This window comes from Pelophylax lessonae, assembly GCF_965119305.1.
Source record: "Pelophylax lessonae genome assembly, chromosome: 8".
Taxonomy (NCBI): Eukaryota; Metazoa; Chordata; class Amphibia; order Anura; family Ranidae; genus Pelophylax; species Pelophylax lessonae.
In genome coordinates this window covers 299,661,568-299,684,911 of record NC_138775.1, presented here as the reverse complement: position 1 = coordinate 299,684,911, position 23,344 = coordinate 299,661,568, and the positions used below count along the sequence as shown (strand labels likewise).

Sequence of the window (23,344 nt, the reverse complement as noted above, 5' to 3'; positions counted from 1 at the left end):
GTATTTTTAACTACATTTTCCTGTTAAAATATGGACGGTTGAGGGGCATGAAGCCCAAAGAGGAAGGGGGGGGGGGAATCCAAGGGATGACATGAGAGCCAGCACTGAGATTGGTCAGGCCTTGGCTATAAATCTCAAGACAACCAACCAACCGCCCATCACCCAACCTCAAAGTTCAGAACACTGGGGGGGGGGTTGGGTAGGGGGTGAGGAGCACATGGGATACTTTGTCTTGGTTCAGACCTCCTCAGCTATGGGGCGGTGAGGAGGAAGAGGCCGCAGGGAGGGATGATATCAGTCGGTATTCTCTCTCACAGAGGCGTGATTTTCCTCGTTTCATTGGTGTTCTATGAACATTCAACATACAAATGGTGCACAGCGGAATTTTTAAAGGCCGATGGCAGTGGCCTCTCCTGGAGGAAGCCGATATTATGGTAATGGCCTCCATAACAAGAAACTTTACAAGTTCAGGAAAGTAAAACGCTTTGTGTGTGATCTCCGACCCTGGATCTCTTCCACACACCAAAAGCGCCACAAACAATAAAACTTTTTTTTTTTTTTGGAAACTGGAGCTGGCGGCAGAAGGAAAATATTACAGTAATTGTATAAACGGTCAGCCAAATCCGAACACTTCCAGAGCCTGCAGCCATTCCACACCAAACTGCCATCATCTGCGTTGTGAGCGCCGCACAGCTGTTCATTGGGAGGGCGAGCTTTGTCTGGTATACCAGGGGTTAATCCTGGGCAGAGACACTCATAGAGGACATTTCTTCTTCTACACCCGAGGTGCCCAACCAGCAGTCTGAGGGCCACATGAACCCCCTTTGGTATGTGTTGTGTGGCCCTTCACGGAACCCAGCAAATAGCAATGAAACAATTCCACCATTACAAGGTATATGTCCCCCCACCCGCCCAAAAAAAATAAAAATCCCAAAAATAACTCTAGAATCTTCCTGGGGAAAAAAAAAAAACATTGCCCCACCCATAAAAGGAAGCCATTCATTAACATTGTTGAGGCTATTCATTTATACACAACATTGTAAACATATAAGTTATATTACATGTGCTTCGCATATCTCCTTTTTCTTCTTTTCCCTGCTTAATTTACAGTTAAAAAAATATATCACAAAACAGCACAAAATGGGGGAAAAAAACAAAAAAAACAAAAACATGAAGTAAAGTCCATAAAAAGAATGCGGACGATTGGGGGAGGGGGTCTGTACAAGGTCCCATCGCTGCTTCCGGCGGGTCTGCGGTCACACGCAGGACAGAACGGGGGATGTGGAATCGTTGGGGGAGGCGAGCTCGCGGGGAAGGAGGAGGTGTAAACAAAACTGTTTGGATAGCGAGTCCTCGGCTCCGCCTATAATTCGCTGTTAAGGGGTCAAAATCAGCAGCAGGAACAGGGAGAAGAGAAAAGGCGGAGAGCGGCGCGGTGGGAGGGAAGGGGGTGGGGTTCGGGGCTGCGGTCTCTCCCCGTTAGTGCTAATGGAAGGAAGTGAGGACGTGGAAGCCACAAGAGTTCAGTCTGTCGGGAAATGTCCGTTTTCTTCCTCTTATAATTTATTTACTCCATAATAAAGTCTATTAAAGTGTCTTTGAGCTTCCGAATGTCCCTCTGTCACATTTTGGGCCTTAGCCTCCGGAAAGGAGAAGGTGTGAGGACAAACAAGGTGGGGGGAAGGTGGGGACTAGCGGTCTGTGGGAGGCCGGAGCGGTGTCAGTCCCTCTTCACACGGCTTTCACAAGTAGACGCGTCTCAAGTCCCCAGGTGATGTGATGGTGTTACACTGCGGACACAGCTTCTTCGCTCCCTGCAACGTAGAGAAAGAAAAGACGCCCGTTAGACAAAAGGCATTTATATCATACAATAAAGATTGTGCAATGGTAAGCAGAGCCGACCTACAGCACCGGGGTCCTGCATTCAATTCCCACAGCACCGGGGTCCTGCATTCAATTCCCACAGCACCGGGGTCCTGCATTCAATTCCCACAGCACTGGGGTCCTGCATTCAATTCCCACAGCACCGGGGTCCTGCATTCAATGCCCACAGCACTGGGGTCCTGCATTCAATTCCCACAGCACCGGGGTCCAGCATTCAATGCCCACAGCACTGGGGTCCTGCATTCAATGCCCACAGTGTGAAATTCTTGTTATGGGTCTCCTCCTATGAGCCAAATACATCCCTGTGCAAGTGTCACACACTTAGTCATTAACCACTTGCTGCCCGCCCACAGTAGTTTTACTGCAAGTGGGCGGCAACTATAGACCAGGTGACCTAACTGTACGTAGCCTGGCACATGCACAGTGGCAACCGCAGTCACAAGATCCCACTCTGACCACTGTGCAATCACACTCTGACCACCGCAATCACACAATCACACTCTGACCACAGTGACCACCGCAATCACACGATCACAACGTGACCACCGCAATCACACAATCACACTCTGACCACAGTGACCACCGCAATCACACAGTGACCACCGCAATCACACGATCACAACGTGACCACCGCAATCACACGATCACAACGTGACCACCGCAATCACACGATCACAACGTGACCACCGCAATCACACGATCACAACGTGACCACCGCAATCACACGATCACAACGTGACCACCGCAATCACACGATCACAACGTGACCACCGCAATCACACGATCACAACGTGACCACCGCAATCACACGATCACAACGTGACCACCGCAATCACACTGTGACCACTGCAATCACACGATCACAACGTGACCACCGCAATCACACGATCACAACGTGACCACCGCAATCACACGATCACAACGTGACCACCGCAATCACACGATCACAACGTGACCACCGCAATCACACTGTGACCACTGCAATCACACGATCACAACGTGACCACCGCAATCACACGATCACAACGTGACCACCACAATCACACGATCACAACGTGACCACCGCAATCACAATGTAAACACAACTGTCATGAATGGGTTTTATTCATAAGAACTGTGCTTAGTAGTGTGATGCTGTGATTGGCCCACAGCTATCATATGGTACCTGAGTCAATCACAGTGCCCAGTACCCTGTGATAGCTGTTGGCCAATCACAGCTCTTATAAATGAAACCCATTCATGACAGTTCAAAACATTGCTGTTACAGTAAGAGCAATTAAAAAAAAAAAAAATGCACCCTGATCAGACCCCCCCCCCCCCCCCCACTGTGGTGACACTAAACTATTCTGATGACAGGATATTAAAAAAAAGAAAACAAGCTGAATTAAAACTGGTTTAAATCGATTTTTCTTTTACGTAATGTCATCAGTCAGTGTCCCAAAAATCGCAAATTTTATTTAATTTCTTTATTTTCCCAACAAATTGTGACAAAACAAAAACTTAAAAACTCGCCATGCGTCTTACAAAATACCTCAGACTGTCTGCTTCCCAAAAAGGGGTAATTTGGGGGTATTTGTAATGTTCTGGCATTTTTGATTTTCAAATATTTATCCCATCCCAGTGCGCAGTCTCACAGACTGAATATTATACACGGATTTGCGGTATTTTTACCAAAGACATGCAGCAGAATATATTTTGGCCTAAATTTATGAAGAAATTTGATTTTATTGGATCGGTTTTATTAACAGAAAGCAGAAAATATATATTTTTTATTTTCAGTCTTTTTTAGTTAATTGAGCAAAATAATTAAAAACCCAATAGAGATCAAATCCCACCAAAAGAAAGTTCTATTTGTATGAAAACTTTTATATACACTTCATTTGGATACACCGTTGCATGACCTCGCCAGTTAAAGTAGCGCAGTGCTGAATAGCAAAAAAAGGCCTGGTCATGAAGTGGTTAAAGTGCACCTTCACTCCCCACATCTACTTTAGCTCCCTATACCTCTACCCATATTTTTTTTTTTTGTCTGGCCACACCCCTCCCTCCCCACCGCCATTCCTACTAATATCGAGGATGGCGTGTCCCTCCCCCAGGCTCCTGTATGTAAGATGTCACAGGAGCAGGGACACAATGGGCGGACCTGAAGGCGTGTCATCAGGACCGGCTGCTGAATGTGGAAGAGACAGCCGGCTCTCGATGATGTCAGAGAAGAAGATGGCGGTGTCGGACTTGGGCTGTGGAAGCGGATCACAGCAGGACAATGCTGAATTCGCTGGGCGGGTGATAATGTGGAGCGAGAACAACCCTGCATAATAGGCAAGAGGGGGTGGGGAAGAAAAAAAAAAAAAAAAAGCAAAATAGTGAAACTCTGATAATGGATCCCTCTGTCCCTAAAAATTCTCATACATATTTCTTTGTCATAACTGGAAGCAAATACCTCCTGATCCCGCCCTTCACCTTCCTGACCACACTAGGCATGTAAGCAGATCAGTGTTAGCATGGTCACTTTGCATCCGCTCCGTTCTTAATGCTCTTACAGGACACTGTGCCCACACACGACATGTCTGTAGTCTGCTTGCCTGACACGCCCCCTGCCCAGTTTGATTGACAGCTGATTGAGTCTGTCATAGCAGACTAGTGAATATAACCACGCCCCCTGCATGACTAGCATGTTGCCGCCCCCCTCCCCCCCCAATTGGACAGCAGCTCTTAGCAGAAGCCTTGCAGGAAAAACCACACCTAGTAAATATAACCACACCCCCTGCATGACTGACATGTTGCCCCCCCCCCCCAGTTTAAAAGCAGCTCTTAGCAGAAGCCTCGCAGGAACAACCGCACCTAGTCATGCAGGGGGTGTGGTTATATTCACTAGGTGCGGTTGTGCCTGCGTGGCTTCTGCTAAGAGCTGCTTTTAAACTGGGGGGGCAACATGTCAGTCGTGCAGGGGGTGTGGTTATAGTCACTGACATGTTGTTCCCCCACCCAGTTTGAGAGCAGCTCTTAGCAGAAGCTGCGCAGGAACAACCGCACCTAGTCATGCAGGGGGTGTGGTTATATTCACTAAGTGCGGTTGTGCCTGCGCGGCTTCTGCTAAGAGTTGCTCTCAAACTGGGTGGGGGGGGAACAACAGCTTGTGCTTGGGAAACGTAACCCCGCCTCCTGCACTTGGTTAGAAACAGCCCAGTCACATGACCAAACGTGTTATTTATGGTAGTCTTTTTTTTTTTTTTTTAATAACCATTTCACCTCCAGAAGGTTTTACCCCCCTTCATGACCAGGGCATTTTTTGCTGTTTAGCACTGCGCTACTTTAACTGGATTTGTGCGGTCATACAACGCTGTACACAACTGACATATATATAAATTCTTTCACACAAATAGAGAGTTTTCTTTTGATGGTGTGTAAATCAACCACTGGGGTTTTTATTTTTTTGCCAAATAAAACGAAAAAAAAAAAAAAATGTCTTCGTTTAAAATTTTGCAAATAAATTATCTTTCAAAAATTTAGCCCAAAAATGTATTCTGCTACATTTGTTTAGTGAAAATAACCCAAATCAGTGAATATTATTTAGTCTGTAGGAAAGCTATAGAGTCCACAAACTATGAGAGATATCTGAAAACGTATCAATCATCAATCCTGATGTACGAACGGCCAATCTCATTTCTTGAGGCACGAAAACACCAGGACAGCACAATTACCCCCCAAATCACCCCTTTTAGTAAAGTAGGCAGTCAGATATGCAGTACAGGGTCATCATATGGCGGTGATCCGGGATTCTGACTGGTGACCGCATGATTAAAGAAAAAATAATTTAAATCTTGAATTCAATTTTGTTTACCTTTTATTTTTCTTCACAATTTTTATTTTTTTATATGCTGTCATCAGAGTAGTTTAGTGTCACCATAGTAACACTGAACTATGGGGGGGAATCAGGGATACTGACTGGTGACCGTATGCTTACATACAAAAAAAAGTTAAAATCATTTTTCATTTAATTTGTTTTAACATTCCCCCCCCCCCCTTTTTTTAAATTTTTGGCCCAGGTACCATGTGATATCTGTGGGCCAATCACAGCATCACTCTATAGCAGCCTTTTTCAACCTTTTCAACAGAGGAACCCTTGAAATAAATTTCTGGTCTTGGGGAACCCCGGCTAAAAATGTAAAATCTACAACTCATGACACATTAGTGTGACAGTCAGTGGGAAGAATGCTCCTTACTCTTCTCATCATTGGGAAGAATTACCCCCCTTACAGATTGCTAAAAGGAACAATGGTGTCATTGGGAAAATTATCTGAGTGGAAGAAATTGCCCATTGCTCAAAGAACCCCTAGCAACCGCAGGAGGAACCCCCTAGCAACCTCAGGAGGAACCCCCTAGCAACCTCAGAAGGAACCCCCTAGCAACCTCAGGAGGAACCCTGGTTGAGAAACCCTGCTCTATAGGAAACAGCTGTTATGAATGACATTTTCTCCTAACAGCAGAGTGATCGCGGGAGCCCACAGAGCAATCATATAGTGATCACATGATTTCAGGTACCGTGAGCTGCAAACTGCTGTGCCTGCCCCAGGCTGGATGATGTACAGAGGGATCACGGGACTGAGCAGAGGGATCACGGGACCGCGCAGAGGGATCATATACTGATCACATGATCCCCGGGCTGCTGAAAGCCGCCAGGTACCGTGAGGTGTAAACTGCTGTGCCCGCCCCAGGCTGGACGACGTACATATAGGTCACCCAGCCTGTCCGTGCCACCCTCAGTAAATGGACTGTGGGTGAGGGGAAAGTGGTTAATGTTTGAAACATTGCAACGTTTTCTGCTTTCTATTTCACGCCTTCATATAAACTTTAACAATTCGCTTCCAAATAAAGAAAAAAAGGCCCACCTTTAAAGAGCCCTCGAATTCCCACCTGTTCCAGCAGAACCCCCAGCCTTTTAATTCAGCCTCTCCCACCACCTGCCCCGTTGCCGAGCTCCATCGTTACCCCATAATAACGCACCTGCCCTGCTAAACTAGTTTTATAAGATGGGCGAGATATTGGCGTCTTTCATCCTCTTGCATATAAAATGGTTTCCTCCTGCAAGCTGCTCCACGCCTCCCCTTCAAGCCTATTAAACCCCAAATTGCTTATTGCAAAGTGAAGAGAAAAAAAAGTAAGTTGTAGCAGATCCGAGTGCAGAGCGCCCCCAGATGAGAGCGTTCTATATTCCGGTATTTGTCGGTATAATCAATGTACCCCCCCCCCCCCTTTTCTGTCGTTCACTGGACAGGTAAGCTTTATTATTCATTTCATTGATGAGGACCTGACAGACGCACATCGGTCAGAAAGGGGGAGGGATACGGAAAGGTGGGTAATATTTAAAGGTCCAGAAAGATGGGGGGGGGGGGGGGGGGCGGAGAGGGTGGCGGGGTGGGTTGTTGGCAGAGGTAAAGGGCAGACTTAACGAGATTACACACATCGACTTTGATCAAGACACAAAAGCAGCGAGGCGTTCCAAGGCTTTTATTGGCATCTTCGGGCTACATTTTAATGGTTACATTAGTAGCCGGCTATTTCAGGCAGCGAGGACTGGTTTAATAAATTGAGGGCTGAGGGGCGGGGGTGGGGGGCTCCTGGAACACATGAGAGGATGCTTATTAATTGTTTCCCAGCACAAGTGCCAAGATCCTTAATGTGTGTATATGTTTCTAATCCGCCGGCTGGGAACGCCACAATACAGCCAGATGCAACGCTGGTGCTAAACATGCAATCGTCCGCCAGGACTGCCGAAGAGGGTATTGGGTATTGTTCACTGGTAGGACCGCCTGAGGAACTACAAATCCCAGCACATCATTGTAGCCAGGACAAAGGCGGACACACTGAAGGCCGCATGAAGTACTACAAATCCCAGCACACCATTGTAGCCAGGACAAAAGCAGACACACTGGAGGAAGGCTGCATGAAGTACTACAAGTCCCAGCACACCATTGTAGCCAGGACAAAGGTGGACACACTGGAGGAAGGCAGCATGAGGAACTACAAATCCCAGCACACCATTGTAGCCAGGACAAAAGCAGACACACTGGAGGAAGGCTGCATGAAGTACTACAAGTCCCAGCACACCATTGTAGCCAGGACAAAAGCAGACACACTGGAGGAAGGTAGCATGAAGAACTACAAATCCCAGCACACTACCATACCCAGAACTGAGATGGACACACTGGAGGGCTGCATGAGGAACTACAAATCCCAGCACTCCCCACTGGTCAGGACAAAGCTGAACACTAGAGGAGGACTGCATGAAAAACTACAAATCCCAGCACACCACCCTAGCCAGGACACAGCTAAAGAAACACTGCAGGGCAGCTGCGTTAGAAACTACAAATCCCAGCAAACCACCATACCCAGGACGGAGATGGACACAATGGAGGAGGGCTGTATGAGTAACTACAAATCCCCAGTATACCCACTGGTCAGGACAAGGCTGAACACACTGGAAAAGGGCTCCATGAGGAACTACAAATCCCAGTACAACACCCTAGCCAGGACAAAGACGGGCACACAGGAGGGCAGCTGTGTGAAAAACTACAAATCCCAGCACACCACTGTAACCTGGACAGAGGCAGACACACTGGAGGAGAGCTGCATGAGGAACTACAAATCCCAGCACACCCAAATAGTCAGAACAAGGCTGAACACTCTGGCCGCTAAATGTGGACAAATAAACTGCAAACATCTTCAGTTGCACGCAAACCTTCCTTTTTATGTTTCCTACAAAACCATGCACTGGACCAAATGGGACCAAATGGGACCGATCACTATCGGACTTATTAAGCAATAACATTTAACAGTTTTGTTTCATTTCAAAACTTGTATTCAATCTACATCTCTATGTAAAATATTCCCTGGTAACGCCTCTATGGAGGTCCTTTGTCCAGGCATTTCCTGTTATTGGGTGACAACGGTCTCCTAATTGAGCTCCAGCATGGTCACATGATGCACCCTTGGTGGCAACTACAAGCGCCCATGTGAACGCAGAACGTACGGATATGTCCCACTGTTGCCACTATGGGAAAGGCAGTCCAAACTTCGCCAATAGTGACCAGTGGTGGCGAGCCTTGGCACCCCAGATGTTTTGGAACTACATTTCCCATGATGCTTATTCACTCTGCAGTGTAGTTGAGCATCATGGGAAATATAGTTCCAAAACATCTGGGGTGCCAAGGCTCGCCACCACTGGACTAGACTCTCTTCAAAACGGAGAAAGCTCATTGGGCTGTGCTCCTCCTATGGATCACAGGAGTGAAGTTCATTCTGCACTCGTGACCCATTTTCAGCAGACAGCGGGCTGAATTCCGCTTTCTGCTGAGGTCACAGAGCCGGTCCATGAATATAGTCGAGATCCATCCACATGTCTGGACCAGCACAAAGCTGAGCCTCTCCACAGCTCAGCGCTCCAGTGAGCGCCCTCTCCACAGCTCAGCGCTCCAGTGAGCGCCCTCTCCACAGCTCAGCGCTCCAGTGAGCGCCCTCTCCACAGCTCAGCGCTCCAGTGAGCGCCCTCTCCACAGCTCAGCGCTCCAGTGAGCGCCCTCTCCACAGCTCAGCGCTCCAGTGAGCGCCCTTCTCCACAGCTCAGCGCTCCAGTGAGCGCCCTTCTCCACAGCTCAGCGCTCCAGTGAGCGCCCTTCTCCACAGCTCAGTGCTCCAGTGAGCGCCCCCTCCACAGCTCAGCGCTCCAGTGAGCGCCCTTCTCCACAGCTCAGTCCTCCAGTGAGCGCCCCCTCCACAGCTCAGTCCTCCAGTGAGCGCCCTCTCCACAGCTCAGCGCTCCAGTGAGCGCCCTCTCCACAGCTCAGCGCTCCAGTGAGCGCCCTTCTCCACAGCTCAGCGCTCCAGTGAGCGCCCTTCTCCACAGCTCAGCGCTCCAGTGAGCGCCCCCTCCACAGCTCAGCGCTCCAGTGAGCGCCCTTCTCCACAGCTCAGTCCTCCAGTGAGCGCCCCCTCCACAGCTCAGTCCTCCAGTGAGCGCCCCCTCCACAGCTCAGTCCTCCAGTGAGCGCCCTCTCCACAGCTCAGCGCTCCAGTGAGCGCCCTCTCCACAGCTCAGCGCTCCAGTGAGCGCCCTCTCCACAGCTCAGCGCTCCAGTGAGGACGGGGAAGAGCAGAGAGCTGCTGACTGACAGTCACCAGCTCTCTGCTTATGGAGCTCTAAGAACCGAGCGATCGGTGAATTTGATTGTAGGAAGAGGGTGGAATAAGGTAAAAAATCTATTGTCTACTGAAAAGTGTAATGTGTAGGCCACAGAATGAACAAACGAACACACACAGGGTTGAACTGGTGTCTTTTTTCAACCTCACCAATATGTAAATATTTGCAGCCAGAAAAAAACTGTTACAAATGTCCTTCTCAGTAGCAGTGAATGCTGGGACTTGTAGTTCACCACCTGAGGGATTTACAGGTTGCCCACCCATCCTACAGACCCTGCTGAAGTTGAAAAACTCTCCAGAGACGGGACTAACTGCACCAATTAGAGGCGTCTAGGCCGGGCCCTGATCCTGGGACGACATGAAAGAGTCGAGCTAATGATGTGAGGCCGCAGTGCTGAGAACCCAACAATGTAAGAGAAGCTGAAGTAATCCGCCCGCAGGAACGGCTGCGCTTATAAAACTGTAAACAGATTTTCTGTTCCATAATTAGAGCGCCCCCCCCCCCCTTCAATCTACCTCCACCCAGAATGGCTGTGAAATGGCCCCGGGCCTTACCAAAGTGCGCAGCCAGCATTCCTCGCAGTGCACGTGCCAGCACTGAATGGACGTCAGGGGCATTGTGTACGAATCCTGGAGAGGAGAGAACAGGAATTACTTCTACAGATATTCCACCAATAAAACAACATTAGTGAGCTGTGATTTATGTGTAAAAAGGGCAGCATAACTGAGTCATTCTAAAAACGCTACAACAATTACATCCCATCGGGTCCACGCGCCTCTCACAGGGCCACAGGGAAAAGTTGAGTATTTGGGATAACTCAGCAGTCTGATACATTGACAAAGGATGGCGCTACATACTCCTATTTCCTGAATGGTCACATGCCAAGGACTCCTTTAGAGGACAATACAATCTTCAGGATATGCGGTTCGGGAATGTGTCGCTTTGCTGGAAGGGAAAGCTGTACCGGAGGACCTGCCGTGCAAAAATCTCCATGCTTCTGCTTCATCAATTCTGTGGATTTCTGCCTCCTCCACCTCTGCTGCTTCATCATCACTCCCCACCAGTCACCAGGAGGACGGCTCTGGGATGAAGAAGCCCCGCTCCTCTACCAAGATGGCCGTCCCCACACAAAGACACGGGGGAAAACACCAAGACGTGGTAAGGCAGTAATGGTGAAAGGTCAGCTGCAGCGACAACACAGGCAATACTAGACCAGTGTTTCTCAACTCCGGTCCTCATGGCCCACTAACAGGCCAGGTCTGCAAGATAACTGAAATACAGGTGATATAATTTGCTGCTCAGTGATTGCAGTACTCTAGTCTGCATCTCCCCAAGGTAATACTTAAAATCTGGCCTGTTAGTGGGCCCTGAGGACCGGAGTTGAGAAACCCTGTACTAGAGGACAAAGGCCGTTATAAGAAATCATGGGTTCCCTATAAAGTCTACTTGACCTCATCTACATGGGGGCTCATCCTGCTTCCTACCTCCGCTGACCCGATGTGACCAAATATGACACATCCCCCTCCGCTGGCCATCTGTGATTCCAATATTGCATCTTCTCATAGGTCATCAGTAGGGTGGGAAAAGGACTACCACTCCCAGACCTCATTTACATGGGGACTCATCCTGCTTCCTATCTGAAGCCACCTCCCCTCCCCCCGTTGACCCGATGTAGCCCAATATGGCAGTATTGAATCTTCTCATACCTCATCAGTAGGGTGGAAACAGGACTGCCATTCCCAGACCTCATCCTGCTTCCAATCTAATCTGAACCCACTCCCCTTCCCCCAGCAAACCTGATGTGACCCAATATGGCAATACGGACTGAACCCCTATCGGAGGCCCTGACCTCAGTGCTCCCGATCTTGCATCTTCTTGTATGTTATCAGGAGTGTAGGAACAGAACGGTCACTCCCGAACCTCACCCTAATTAGAAATCTGAAACCTGTTGACCCAATGTGGCCAAATACAATAGTACTGCCTGAGCCCCTATAGTAGGCCCTGTTCTCATTACTCCTGATCTTGCATCTTCTCATCAGTAGGGTGGGAACAGGACCACTACTCCCAGACCTCATTTACATGGGGACTCATCTTGCTTCCTATCTGAAACCCCCCCCCCCCCCCCCGACCCAATGTAGCCCAATATGGCAGTATTGCATCTTCTCATGCCTCATCAGTATGGTGGGAACAGGACTTCCACTCCCAAACCTCATTTTGCTTCCAATCTAATCTGAACCCACTCACCTTCCCTCAGCAAACCTGATTTGGCCCAATATGGCAATACGGACTGAACCCCTATAGGAGGCCCTGCCCTCCGTGCTCCTGATCTTGCATCTTCTCAGGTAATTATTAGGGTGGGAACAGGACAGACTACCTTTCCCAGACCTCAATTACATGGGGACTCATCCTGCTTCCTATCTGAAGCCCCCTTCCCTCCCCCTGATGTAGCCCAATATGGCAGTATCGAATCTTCTCATACCTCATCAGTATGGTGGGAACAGGACTTCCACTCCCAAACCTAATCATGCTTCCAATCTAATCTGAACCCACTCACCTTCCCTCAGCAAACCTGATTTGGCCCAATATGGCAATACGGACTGAACCCCTATAGGAGGCCCTGCCCTCCGTGCTCCTGATCTTGCATCTTCTCAGGTAATTATTAGGGTGGGAACAGGACAGACTACCTTTCCCAGACCTCAATTACATGGGGACTCATCCTGCTTCCTATCTGAAGCCCCCTTCCCTCCCCCTGATGTAGCCCAATATGGCAGTATTGCATCTTCTCATGCCTCATCAGTATGGTGGGAACAGGACTTCCACTCCCAAACCTCATTTTGCTTCCAATCTAATCTGAACCCACTCACCTTCCCTCAGCAAACCTGATGTGGCCCAATATGGAAATACGGACTGAACCCCTATAGGAGGCCCTGCCCTCAGTGCTCCTGATCTTGCATCTTCTCAGGGGTCATTAGTAGGGTGGGAACAGGACGGACTACCTTTCCCAGACCTCAATTACATGGGGACTCATCCTGCTTCCTATCTGAAGCCCCCTTCCCTCCCCCTGATGTAGCCCAATATGGCAGTATCGAATCTTCTCATACCTCATCAGTATGGTGGGAACAGGACTTCCACTCCCAAACCTAATCATGCTTCCAATCTAATCTGAACCCACTCACCTTCCCTCAGCAAACCTGATGTGACCCAATATGGCAATACAGACTGAACCCCTATAGGAGGCCCTGCCCTCCGTGCTGCCGATTTTGCATCTTCTTGTATGTAATCAGGAGTGTAGGAACAGAAATGCCACTCCCGAACCTCACCCTAATTCCAATCTGAAACCCGTTGACCCAATGTGGCCAAATATGGTAGTACTGCCTGAACCCCTATAGTAGGCCCTGCTTCCTGATCTTGCATCTTCTCATATGTCCTCAGGAGTGTAGAAACAAAACTGCCACTCCTAGAACTCATCTACATAGTGCTTCTAATCATCCTGCTTAGAATTTGAAGCCACCCCCTCCCCCCCCACTGACTCGATGTTGCCCAACATGGCAGTACTGCCTGAACCCCTAAAGTAGGCCCTGCCCTCAGTGCTCCTGATCTTGCCCCTTCTCGGATGTCATCAGTAGGGTGGGAACACTCCCAGACCTCTACATGGCAACTGCAACCTGCATCCAAGCCATACCTGGGACCAGGGCAGCCATCAGAAGGGGGCAGCCCATACACATGTAAGGGGCCCAGGCATTCCGTGGGGCCCGGCCTCCCAGGCTCCAACCAAGGAGACTGAGTAGATGCAGCTGTAGTACCTAGCAATTGCTAAAGCATGGCGGCTGCAGAGTAAGCCGATGCAGCTGAAGGGATTTCTCTTTTCTGGATAGCGCTGTCTCTTTGCTGAAAATAGGAGGCTGTCTCTTTGCTGGATTGGGATATCTCTTAGCTGAATATATGAGGTTGTCTCTTTACAGGATTGGGATTTTTATTTGCTGAATATAAGAGGCCGTCTCTTTACTTGATTGGGATGTCTCTTTGCTGAATATAAGAGGCCGTCTCTTTACTTGATTGGGATGTCTCTTTGCTGAATATATGAGGCCGTCTCTTTGTTGGATTGGGATGTCTCTTTGCTGAATATATGAGGCCGTCTCTTTGTTGGATTGGGATATCTCTTTGCTGAATATATGAGGCTGTCTCTTTGCTGTTTTGGGATATCTTTTAGCTGAATTTATGAGGCCTTTCCCTTTACTTGATTGGGATGTCTCTTTGCTGAATATATGAGGCCGTCTCTTTACTAAATATATGAGGCCGTCTCTTTACTAGATTGGGATGTCTCTTGGCTAAATATATGAGGCCGTCTCTTTGTTGGATTGGGATGTCCCTTTGCTGAATATATGGGGATGTCTCTTTGATGGATTGGATTCATTTTTATTTATTAAGTTATAAGAGTGTTAAAATAGAAGTGGGTGCACTGAAGGACTTTGGATGGCCAGTGGGATGGCCAGAGGGCGGGCCCTGCGGAATGTTGGTGGTCAGGCATGGAGGGGATCAGGCCTAAAGCTGTGCAAGGGGCCCCAAAATTTCCGATGGCTGCCCTGCCTGGGACCCTCTTTTCTCATCCAATAGGGCTTGGTATAGGTGTACTGCCTGTACCCCCCTCCCCCGTTTCACAGCCCTAATGGGGATAAGTCCTTTGTCCTCTGCTTGCCTTTTTAGGTTCCACATAAAAGTCCTCTTTAGAGATGAGCTTGGGCATCTTGAAAACTTGACTCTATCCAAACATCAAAGAACGCTCTGTTTTAGTCCAATCAACCGGGTTATTCACCAATCAGCAGCAGACATAAACAAAGGGGTGGGATGCTGGTGACGCCCCTTGCCCATATATGGCGACATGCCTATATTTCGTTAATGATTAGACATGGTTTTGGAAGCCGTCCAAACTCATCTCTAGTCCTCAAATAATCCTGCCTCATGTCACCCAGCGTCTCCTTTAAAGGTCAGGCCTGGAGTGCAGGGTAAAGGTCACGGCTACAGACTTCTGATATCCTTGTCCCCAAGAACTGCTGACCAGACAGAGCCGAAACTGCACCAGGACATGGTGAATCCTGCTGACATGGCTGTATCTGCACCACACGTCCACCACCTATCAAGACATGACTGCATTGATTGCCAGCAAGGATATGCCACTCACCATGCAAATGAGGCATTTGTAGCGGTCCCCTCGGGAGAGCTGTCTTTCCAACTCCCGGATACGTGCCTTTAATGCTTCAAACGTTGTCACCGTAGACTCTTCTGTGATCCTGGGATAAAAGAGACAAAAGCATTTTGTACCGAAATCCATTAATATAAAGGAAGGATAAACAAGTGAAATACAAAATACAGGGAACTGAAGCAGCGTTATAACCCAAATAATGGAACGGGTAATGTTTGTGCAGAAAGAAACCAGAGAATTTACTGCAGGTTTTGCATTCAATTCCGGAGCGTGTCCCCGTCCTCGTGTCTGGGTTACCATCAACAACCGGCTACATTTAGCAATTTTGCAAACAAGTAAATATAGCCCTAAAATCTGCACCCCTACAAATGTCAGCGTTCCATTTCCTAAACACCGAATCTGCCTACATGTTATAATATTACAAGGCCCATTTCCCACATATCACAGAGTGCCCTGTTCACCATGACACACAGGTCCCCTAACCAGTCCTAGGCAACGGATATACCCCAGGAGCTCCCCCCCCCCCCAAAAAAAAAGAATCATCAAAGTATACAGAGCATGTGTAGGATAGAGGACATTCCACCCTCTCCTGCCTTTCCCCTCCAACCCTAAGTAACATTGTTTATAAACATTGATCAGACAGGAGATAGAGAGATACAAAGTAACATTGTTTATAAACATTGATCAGACAAGAGATACAAAGTAACATGGTTTCTCTCTATCTCCTGTCTGATCAAGGTTTATAAACAATGTTACTTTGTATCTCCAGTCTGATCAATGTTTATAAACAATGTTACTTTGTATCTCTCCATTTCCTGGCTGATCAATGTTTATAAACAATGTTACTTTGTATATCTATTTCCTGGCTGATCAATGTTTATAAACAATGTTACTTTGTATATCTCTATTTCCTGGCTGATCAATGTTTATAAACAATGTTACTTTGTATCTCCCGTCTGATCAATGTTTATAAACAATGTTACTTGGTATCTCCCATCTGATCAAGGTTTATAAACAATGTTACTTTGTATCTCCAGTCTGATCAATGTTTATAAACAATGTTACTTTGTATCTCTCCATTTCCTGGCTGATCAATGTTTATAAACAATGTTACTTTGTATATCTCTATTTCCTGGCTGATCAATGTTTATAAACAATGTTACTTTGTATCTCCCATCTGATCAATGTTTATAAACAATGTTACTTTGTATCTTTGCATCTCCAGTCTGATCAAGGTTTATAAACAATGTTACTTTGTATCTCTCGATCTCCCGTCTGATCAATGTATATAAACAATGTTACTTTGTATCTATCTAGCTCCTATCTGATCAATGTTTATAAACAATGTTACTTTGCTACAAAAAAAAAAAGAAGATGTAAATGTCATATGGCTATATTGTTGCATGGCCGCCCAACTGCCAAAGTAGTGAAAAGCAATAAATGTCCTGGTCATGAAGGGCGGGGGGGGGGGGGGAAGAGATGGTTGTAACACCCTCCAGCAGTCAGGTGGTTAAAGCAGAGTTCTACCCTGTCAGATTTTTTTTTTGTCATCTGTCTCCCATTGCAGAGATTTCCCTTCACTTCCTGTCCCATAGCCAAACAGGAAGTGAGAGGAAATCCCTGCAAATTCAGGGAATTCCTTGTTGACCCCCCCAGATTCACCACTAGTGTCCCCATTGGAAGATTTCACCTCTTATTTTTTTTTGGGGACAACCCAAAATTAGGGATTTTCTCACTCTCGGTGAGAATAGTAAACAGGACACGAGAGGGAGAATCTCCCCAACGGGGGCACAGACATAAAAAAAAAAAGCTAACCCCCCTCTACTCTATCCAAAACAAAAAACAAAAAAGGAAGGGGGTGTCAGATTTGGTATTTTTCGGCTGATGTTTCATCCAGGAAGCAGCAAGAAAATAAATAAATAAAAAAACTGAAAAACCTGTCCGGTGGGGGGGGGGGGGGGAGGGGTGGGGGGGGATGTTTGGGGGTAGTACGAGGTGAGGCGCTCCAGAAGTCACTCCTTACAAAAGACTTTCTGGAAGAACCTCCTACATTTTCAAAGGTTTCTGGTCTCACTTTGCTGCACGTATCGCAGAGGCAGAGCTGCAATCTCTCGCCCTGTTGTGTTTATTTCAAAATTTGTGCAAAAAAAAAAAAAAGGCAAAGAAATGTGAATGTTGGGCGCAATCCGCAGAATCATCTATTGTCCTCCATCAGACATGAACACTACTTTGGGGGGGGGGGGGGGGGGGGAGACACAAAGGGATGGAAATATTTACAGAGCTATTTCCAGAACATTTACGTTGGCTGCGTCTTTCTCTCTGTAGATTTCTTTTGTAGCGGCGCGCTGAGACGGTGCGGAATGATTTATACAGACGCGGGGGGATAAAGTTTTGAGCCGGTCTGATACAAAAGCAATCAATAGCCGGACTGCAGATCAGGGCGCTAGTTAGCTGGAAAATTAGCGCATCACTCGCTGTGCCACGCTGCGGGGAGCCGGGACGAATCAATGGCAAAGGTATTGATTTAGTTATTATCACTTCATAGGCTCCCAGACATTGTTAAATATACATTTATTAACAAGAGAAGGGAGCCGGGCGAGGGAGGATTCCTCAGATCAGGGGCCTTCATCTGCCGCTAATCAAAAGCTCTGCGGAGACCCCAGGACAAGGGAACGGATTACACGCTCTCTACCACTTACCCCCCGCTGCCTGCAAACTAGGCTAAACTCCCCAGTCTGTCTTCCCTTATTAGAACAGACAGGATAAACTGGGGGAGATGGCCTGCTGGGAACAGGCCGGTCTTACTGGTTACACATGGCAGGAGGCGGCTTAACCCTGTTACTGCCAGGAGACATGACAATAGACTTTACATGGATCCTATCACTTAACAAATCACATACTCACTTACAGGGGTCCCCAAACAAGGACAGGCCGGTGAAAGAGACCCCAGAACAATGACACACTGACACCTGGGGGCCCCAGAACCATGACACACTGACACTTGGGGGGGGTCCCAGAACAATGACACACTGACACTCGGGGGTCCCAGAACAATGACACCCTGACACTTGGGGGTCCCAGAACAATGACACACTGACACCTGGGGGCCCCAGAACAATGACACACTGACACCTGGGGGCCCCAGAACCATGACACACTGACACCTGGGGGTCCCAGAACCATGACACACTGACACCTGGGGGTCCCAGAACAATGACACACTGACACTTGGGGGGGTCTCAGAACAATGACACACCGACACTTGGGGGGGTCTCAGAACAATGACACACTGACACTTGGGGGGGGGGGGTCCCAGAACAATGACACACTGACACTCGGGGCTCCGAGAAAAAAGGACACACTGACACTTGGGGGGCCCAGAACAATGACACACTGACACTTGGGGGTCCCAGAACAATGACACCCTGACACTTGGGGGTCCCAGAACAATGACACACTGACACTTGGGGGGTTCTCAGAACAATGACACACTGACACTTGGGGGGTTCTCAGAACAATGACACACTGACACTTGGGGGGTTCTCAGAACAATGACACACTGACACTTGGGGGGTTCTCAGAACAATGACACACTGACACTTGGGGGGGGTCTCAGAACAATGACACACTGACACTTGGGGGGGTCTCAGAACAATGACACACTGACACTTGGGGGGGTCTCAGAACAATGACACACTGACACTTGGGGGGGGGGGGGTCTCAGAACAATGACACACTGACACTTGGGGGGGGGGGGGGTCCCAGAACAATGACACACTGACACTCGGGGCTCCGAGAAAAAAGGACACACTGACACTTGGGGGGCCCAGAACAATGACATACTGACACTTGGGGGTCCCAGAACAATGACACACTGACACTTGGGGGGTTCTCAGAACAATGACACACTGACACTTGGGGGGGTCTCAGAACAATGACACACTGACACTTGGGGGGGTCTCAGAACAATGACACACTGACACTTGGGGGGGGGGGGGGTCTCAGAACAATGACACACTGACACTTGGGGGGGGGGGGTCCCAGAACAATGACACACTGACACTCGGGGCTCCGAGAAAAAATGACACACTGACACTTGGGGGGCCCAGAACAATGACATACTGACACTTGGGGGTCCCAGAACAATGACACCCTGACACTTGGGGGTCCCAGAACAATGACACACTGACACTTGGGGGGGTCTCAGAACAATGACACACTGACACTTGGGGGGGGGGGGGGGTCTCAGAACAATGACACACTGACACTTGGGGGGGGGGGGGGGTCCCAGAACAATGACACACTGACACTCGGGGCTCCGAGAAAAAAGGACACACTGACACTTGGGGGGCCCAGAACAATGACACCCTGACACTTGGGGGTCCCAGAACAATGACACACTGACACTTGGGGGGTTCTCAGAACAATGACACACTGACACTTGGGGGGGTCTCAGAACAATGACACACTGACACTTGGGGGGGGGGGGGTCTCAGAACAATGACACACTGACACTTGGGGGGGGGGGGGGTCTCAGAACAATGACACACTGACACTTGGGGGGGTCCCAGAACAATGACACACTGACACTCGGGGCTCCGAGAAAAAAGGACACACTGACACTTGGGGGGCCCAGAACAATGACACACTGACACTTGGGGGTCCCAGAACAATGACACCCTGACACTTGGGGGTCCCAGAACAATGACACACTGACACTTGGGGGGGGGGGTCCCAGAACAATGACACACTGACACTTGGGGGGGTCTCAGAACAATGACACACTGACACTTGGGGGGGTCTCAGAACAATGACACACTGACACTTGGGGGGGGGGGGGTCTCAGAACAATGACACACTGACACTTGGGGGGGGGGGGGTCCCAGAACAATGACACACTGACACTCGGGGGTCCCAGAAGAATAATGCCCCAACACTCAGGTCCCCAGGACACACATTGGTACTCTATGATCCTAAACCACCACTATAATGTGTAGTGAGAATTACCTTCTAATGACAGCATATGGCACGATATATTTATTACAGAACGCTCGGTCAGTGATATTTGCCCCCTAATCACCCAGATTAAATGAGGAGAGAGCGCCTGACGATGTATCCGACCCCAACAAATGCCAGTATTCCCCCCATCCGCCCCCAACTGACTCTCATTTGTCATAAGTTTACCCACAGCCTCTTTTTTTTTGCTGCTGAAAATTAAATTGAGCAATCTCTGCGCCGTCCCCAAGGACTCTTCCTAGCCGTTCTGTTAATTAAATTATCTCTGAATTTGCAGAGTAGAATGTTAATTGACTCTGGATTGTGCTTTCCAAACAAAATACTTCAGAGATCATACAAGTTCCTAATAAACACCAGGCGGGAACACGAGAGGCCACGCTGATCCCACAACACCCATCCCACCTCCACCGCTTCTCTCCCGGAGAGACAGAAACCGGCGGCATCACCGCCAATTCTATAGTGAACTGCGTCAGTAATATTATTTACTGACTGACACACACAAAGAGGGAGGGACGGCCAGACACAAAAAATAAAAAAAGGGGGGGGGATGGCCCACGAAGAGGGGGGATCTCTATCATTCTTCGGCCTTTCAGGTATTTTTAGAGAAGGTCAGCAGGGCAGATCAGCTGCTCTTTTCTCAGGGAACATTTAGTCACCGCGTCCCGCTATCAGTTCCTGCACAGAGAGAGGACTTCAATGTCCGATTTCTTATTCCACCGTCTCCAATGCTCTGCTTATGGGGAAATTGTTACAGAAACCCTCCAACACTAAGAGTATAACGAGGACATTTCCCAGATGTGTGTCATCACAAGGGGGGGGGGGGGGGGGGGAGTTAGAAAAGTTCAAGAATGGGGGGTTGAAAATCCCAGAGGGGGTGAGGCAGAAAAGTCCAGGAGGGGGGGGGGGGGGGGGGGGAGTCCACGGGGGAGGGGAGAAAAAGCTAGGGTGGCGGGGTTTGGATGAGTCTAAGGGGGGGGGGGGGGGGAGTCCCAAGGAGAGAGAGGAGAAGTCGTTTTACCTGCCTGATCCTCCGCAGTCCTGCAACACTGTACCCAAAAAATGTTTTTATTTTATTTGGGTACAGTGTTGCAGGACTGCGCAATTGTCAGTTAAATTAACGCAGTGCTGAATCGCAATAAATGGCCTGGTCATGAAGGGGGTAAATCTTCCAGAATTGAAGTGGTTAAGGAGGAGATTGGAAGGATATCTTGTCCAGGAAACCCTTTTCTTTCATTATAAATCGTATCTTCACTAAACTGTTCCAATGAGGGAGGAGGGCATTTTTGAGCTTCTCACCTCCTTGCCTCTCCATTGCACCTCCACTTAATACTACTTTTAGGTTTTGAATTTAAGGGGGGGGGGGGGGATGTATCTGAAGAACACTTTAATGCTATTGACAACTTTCATGCAGAAATGAAGGACTTTTTAATTAACTTCTTTTTCTGAGAGTGATCCGGCCACTGGGGGCGCCACTTCACTGCGCAAAATAAAGAAAAAAAAAAAAAAAAGAGCAGTAAGAAGCAGACAAACTCCTTGCACCGAGGCACTCATAGAAGTGGAGGCGGAACACCCGGCCTATAATGAGCGATACGCTACTGCTGCAGAGTACAGAGGGCAGAGTTCACCTACCGACCCTCCTATTCTCCCCGCCCTGTGAATGGATGTGAATAGAGGTTCCGGTGTGAAGTTTGGCTAAAGCTTCAACTTTTCAGCACTGCAGAAAACGTCTCCCTTCTAATTCCAATAATTACCGGCATCCCCCAAACTTCCTCCGCCTCTGCGAGGGATGCTGACAGCCTTGGCAAAGGAGGCTGGAACTTTAGGTAAGAGATACAAAGCGGCTCCACATCCAGCCTAGGTGATCTGCTGGAAAATCTGCACCGCTTCCAGCAAAACCCCACGCATGGCCGCTGTTCAGACGAGGTGCAAAGGTGAAATGTGCACGCCACTTCGCTGACACCTCCGCCGAGGATGGAGGTTTACTATGACCTGCAAGAAACTATATATACACACAGTATATACAGGAGATTCAGGATACAGCCGCCTACAGACCGCTACACTGTAACCCTGAACCAGCAAGGAGAACTCCACCCACAGATAAGCCAATCATTTTCATGATCTGATACTAATTCCAAACACTACATTTCTCTTACATTAAAGAGGCGGTCCAACCCCCCCCCCCCCCCCACAAAAAAATGTAAAAGTCAACAGCTGCAAATACTGTAGATGCTGACTTTTAATACTAGGACAGTTACCTGTCCTGGAATGCAGCGATTTCGGCACCCCAGCCAATGTCTCCATCGGTGCCGCCGCCGCCATTGCCTGTAAGGGAACCTAGCAGTGAATCGTGCGGCTTCACAGCCGGTTCCCTACTGAGCACGCTCAATGCATGCTGCACTTCATGAATGACCTGTCTGCGGGGGAAGGAGGGGGCCGAACCTCCGGGGTACCTCGCTGCAGCCAGTTCTCCCAGAAGCGGGGACGGGTACCTGTCAAACAGGTACCCATTCCCCCCCCCCCCCCCAAAAGATGGCAAATGAGGCACCGGAGGGGGGAGAAAGCAAATAAGCGCACCAGTCAAACAGGTACCCATTCTCCCCCCCCCCCCAAAAGATGGCAAATGAGGCACCGGAGGGGGGAGAAAGCAAATAAGCGCACCTGTCAAACAGGTACCCATTCTCTCCCCCCCCCCCAAAAAGATAGCAAATGAGGCAACAGAGGGGGGGAAAAAGCAAATAAGCGCACCTGTCAAACAGGTACCCATTCTCCCCCCCCCCAAAAAGATGGCAAATGAGGCACCGGAGGGGGGAGAAAGCAAATAAGCGGAGCTGTCAAACAGGTACCCACTCTCTCTCCCCAAAAAAAAGATGGCAAATGAGGCAATGGAGGGGGGGGGGGGGGGGAGAAAGCAAATAAGCCGCACCTGTCAAACAGGTACCCATTCCCCCCCCCCCCCCAAAAAAAGATGGCAAATGAGGCAACGGGGGGGGGGGGGGAGCAAATAAGCGGAGCTTTCACTTTTGGGTAGAACTCTGCTTTAACCACCT

At 48.8% G+C, this 23,344-nt stretch overlaps 1 protein-coding gene across 4 annotated transcripts in view; it reads right to left on the bottom strand.

The window, feature by feature from the left end:
• Window positions 1-1,002: 1,002 nt before the first annotated feature.
• Window positions 1,003-23,344, bottom strand: part of RNF220 (ring finger protein 220) — a 337,403-nt gene continuing 315,061 nt past the window's right edge. For all 4 annotated transcript variants that reach the window (XM_082265020.1, XM_082265021.1, XM_082265022.1 and 1 more), the window contains 3 exons: window positions 15,261-15,369; window positions 10,636-10,710; window positions 1,003-1,814 (listed from right to left, as the gene is read on the bottom strand). In XM_082265020.1, coding sequence (XP_082121146.1) covers window positions 1,743-1,814; window positions 10,636-10,710; window positions 15,261-15,369 — 256 coding nt within the window. In that variant the 3' untranslated portion in view covers window positions 1,003-1,742. The remainder of the gene's footprint in view (window positions 1,815-10,635; window positions 10,711-15,260; window positions 15,370-23,344) is intronic.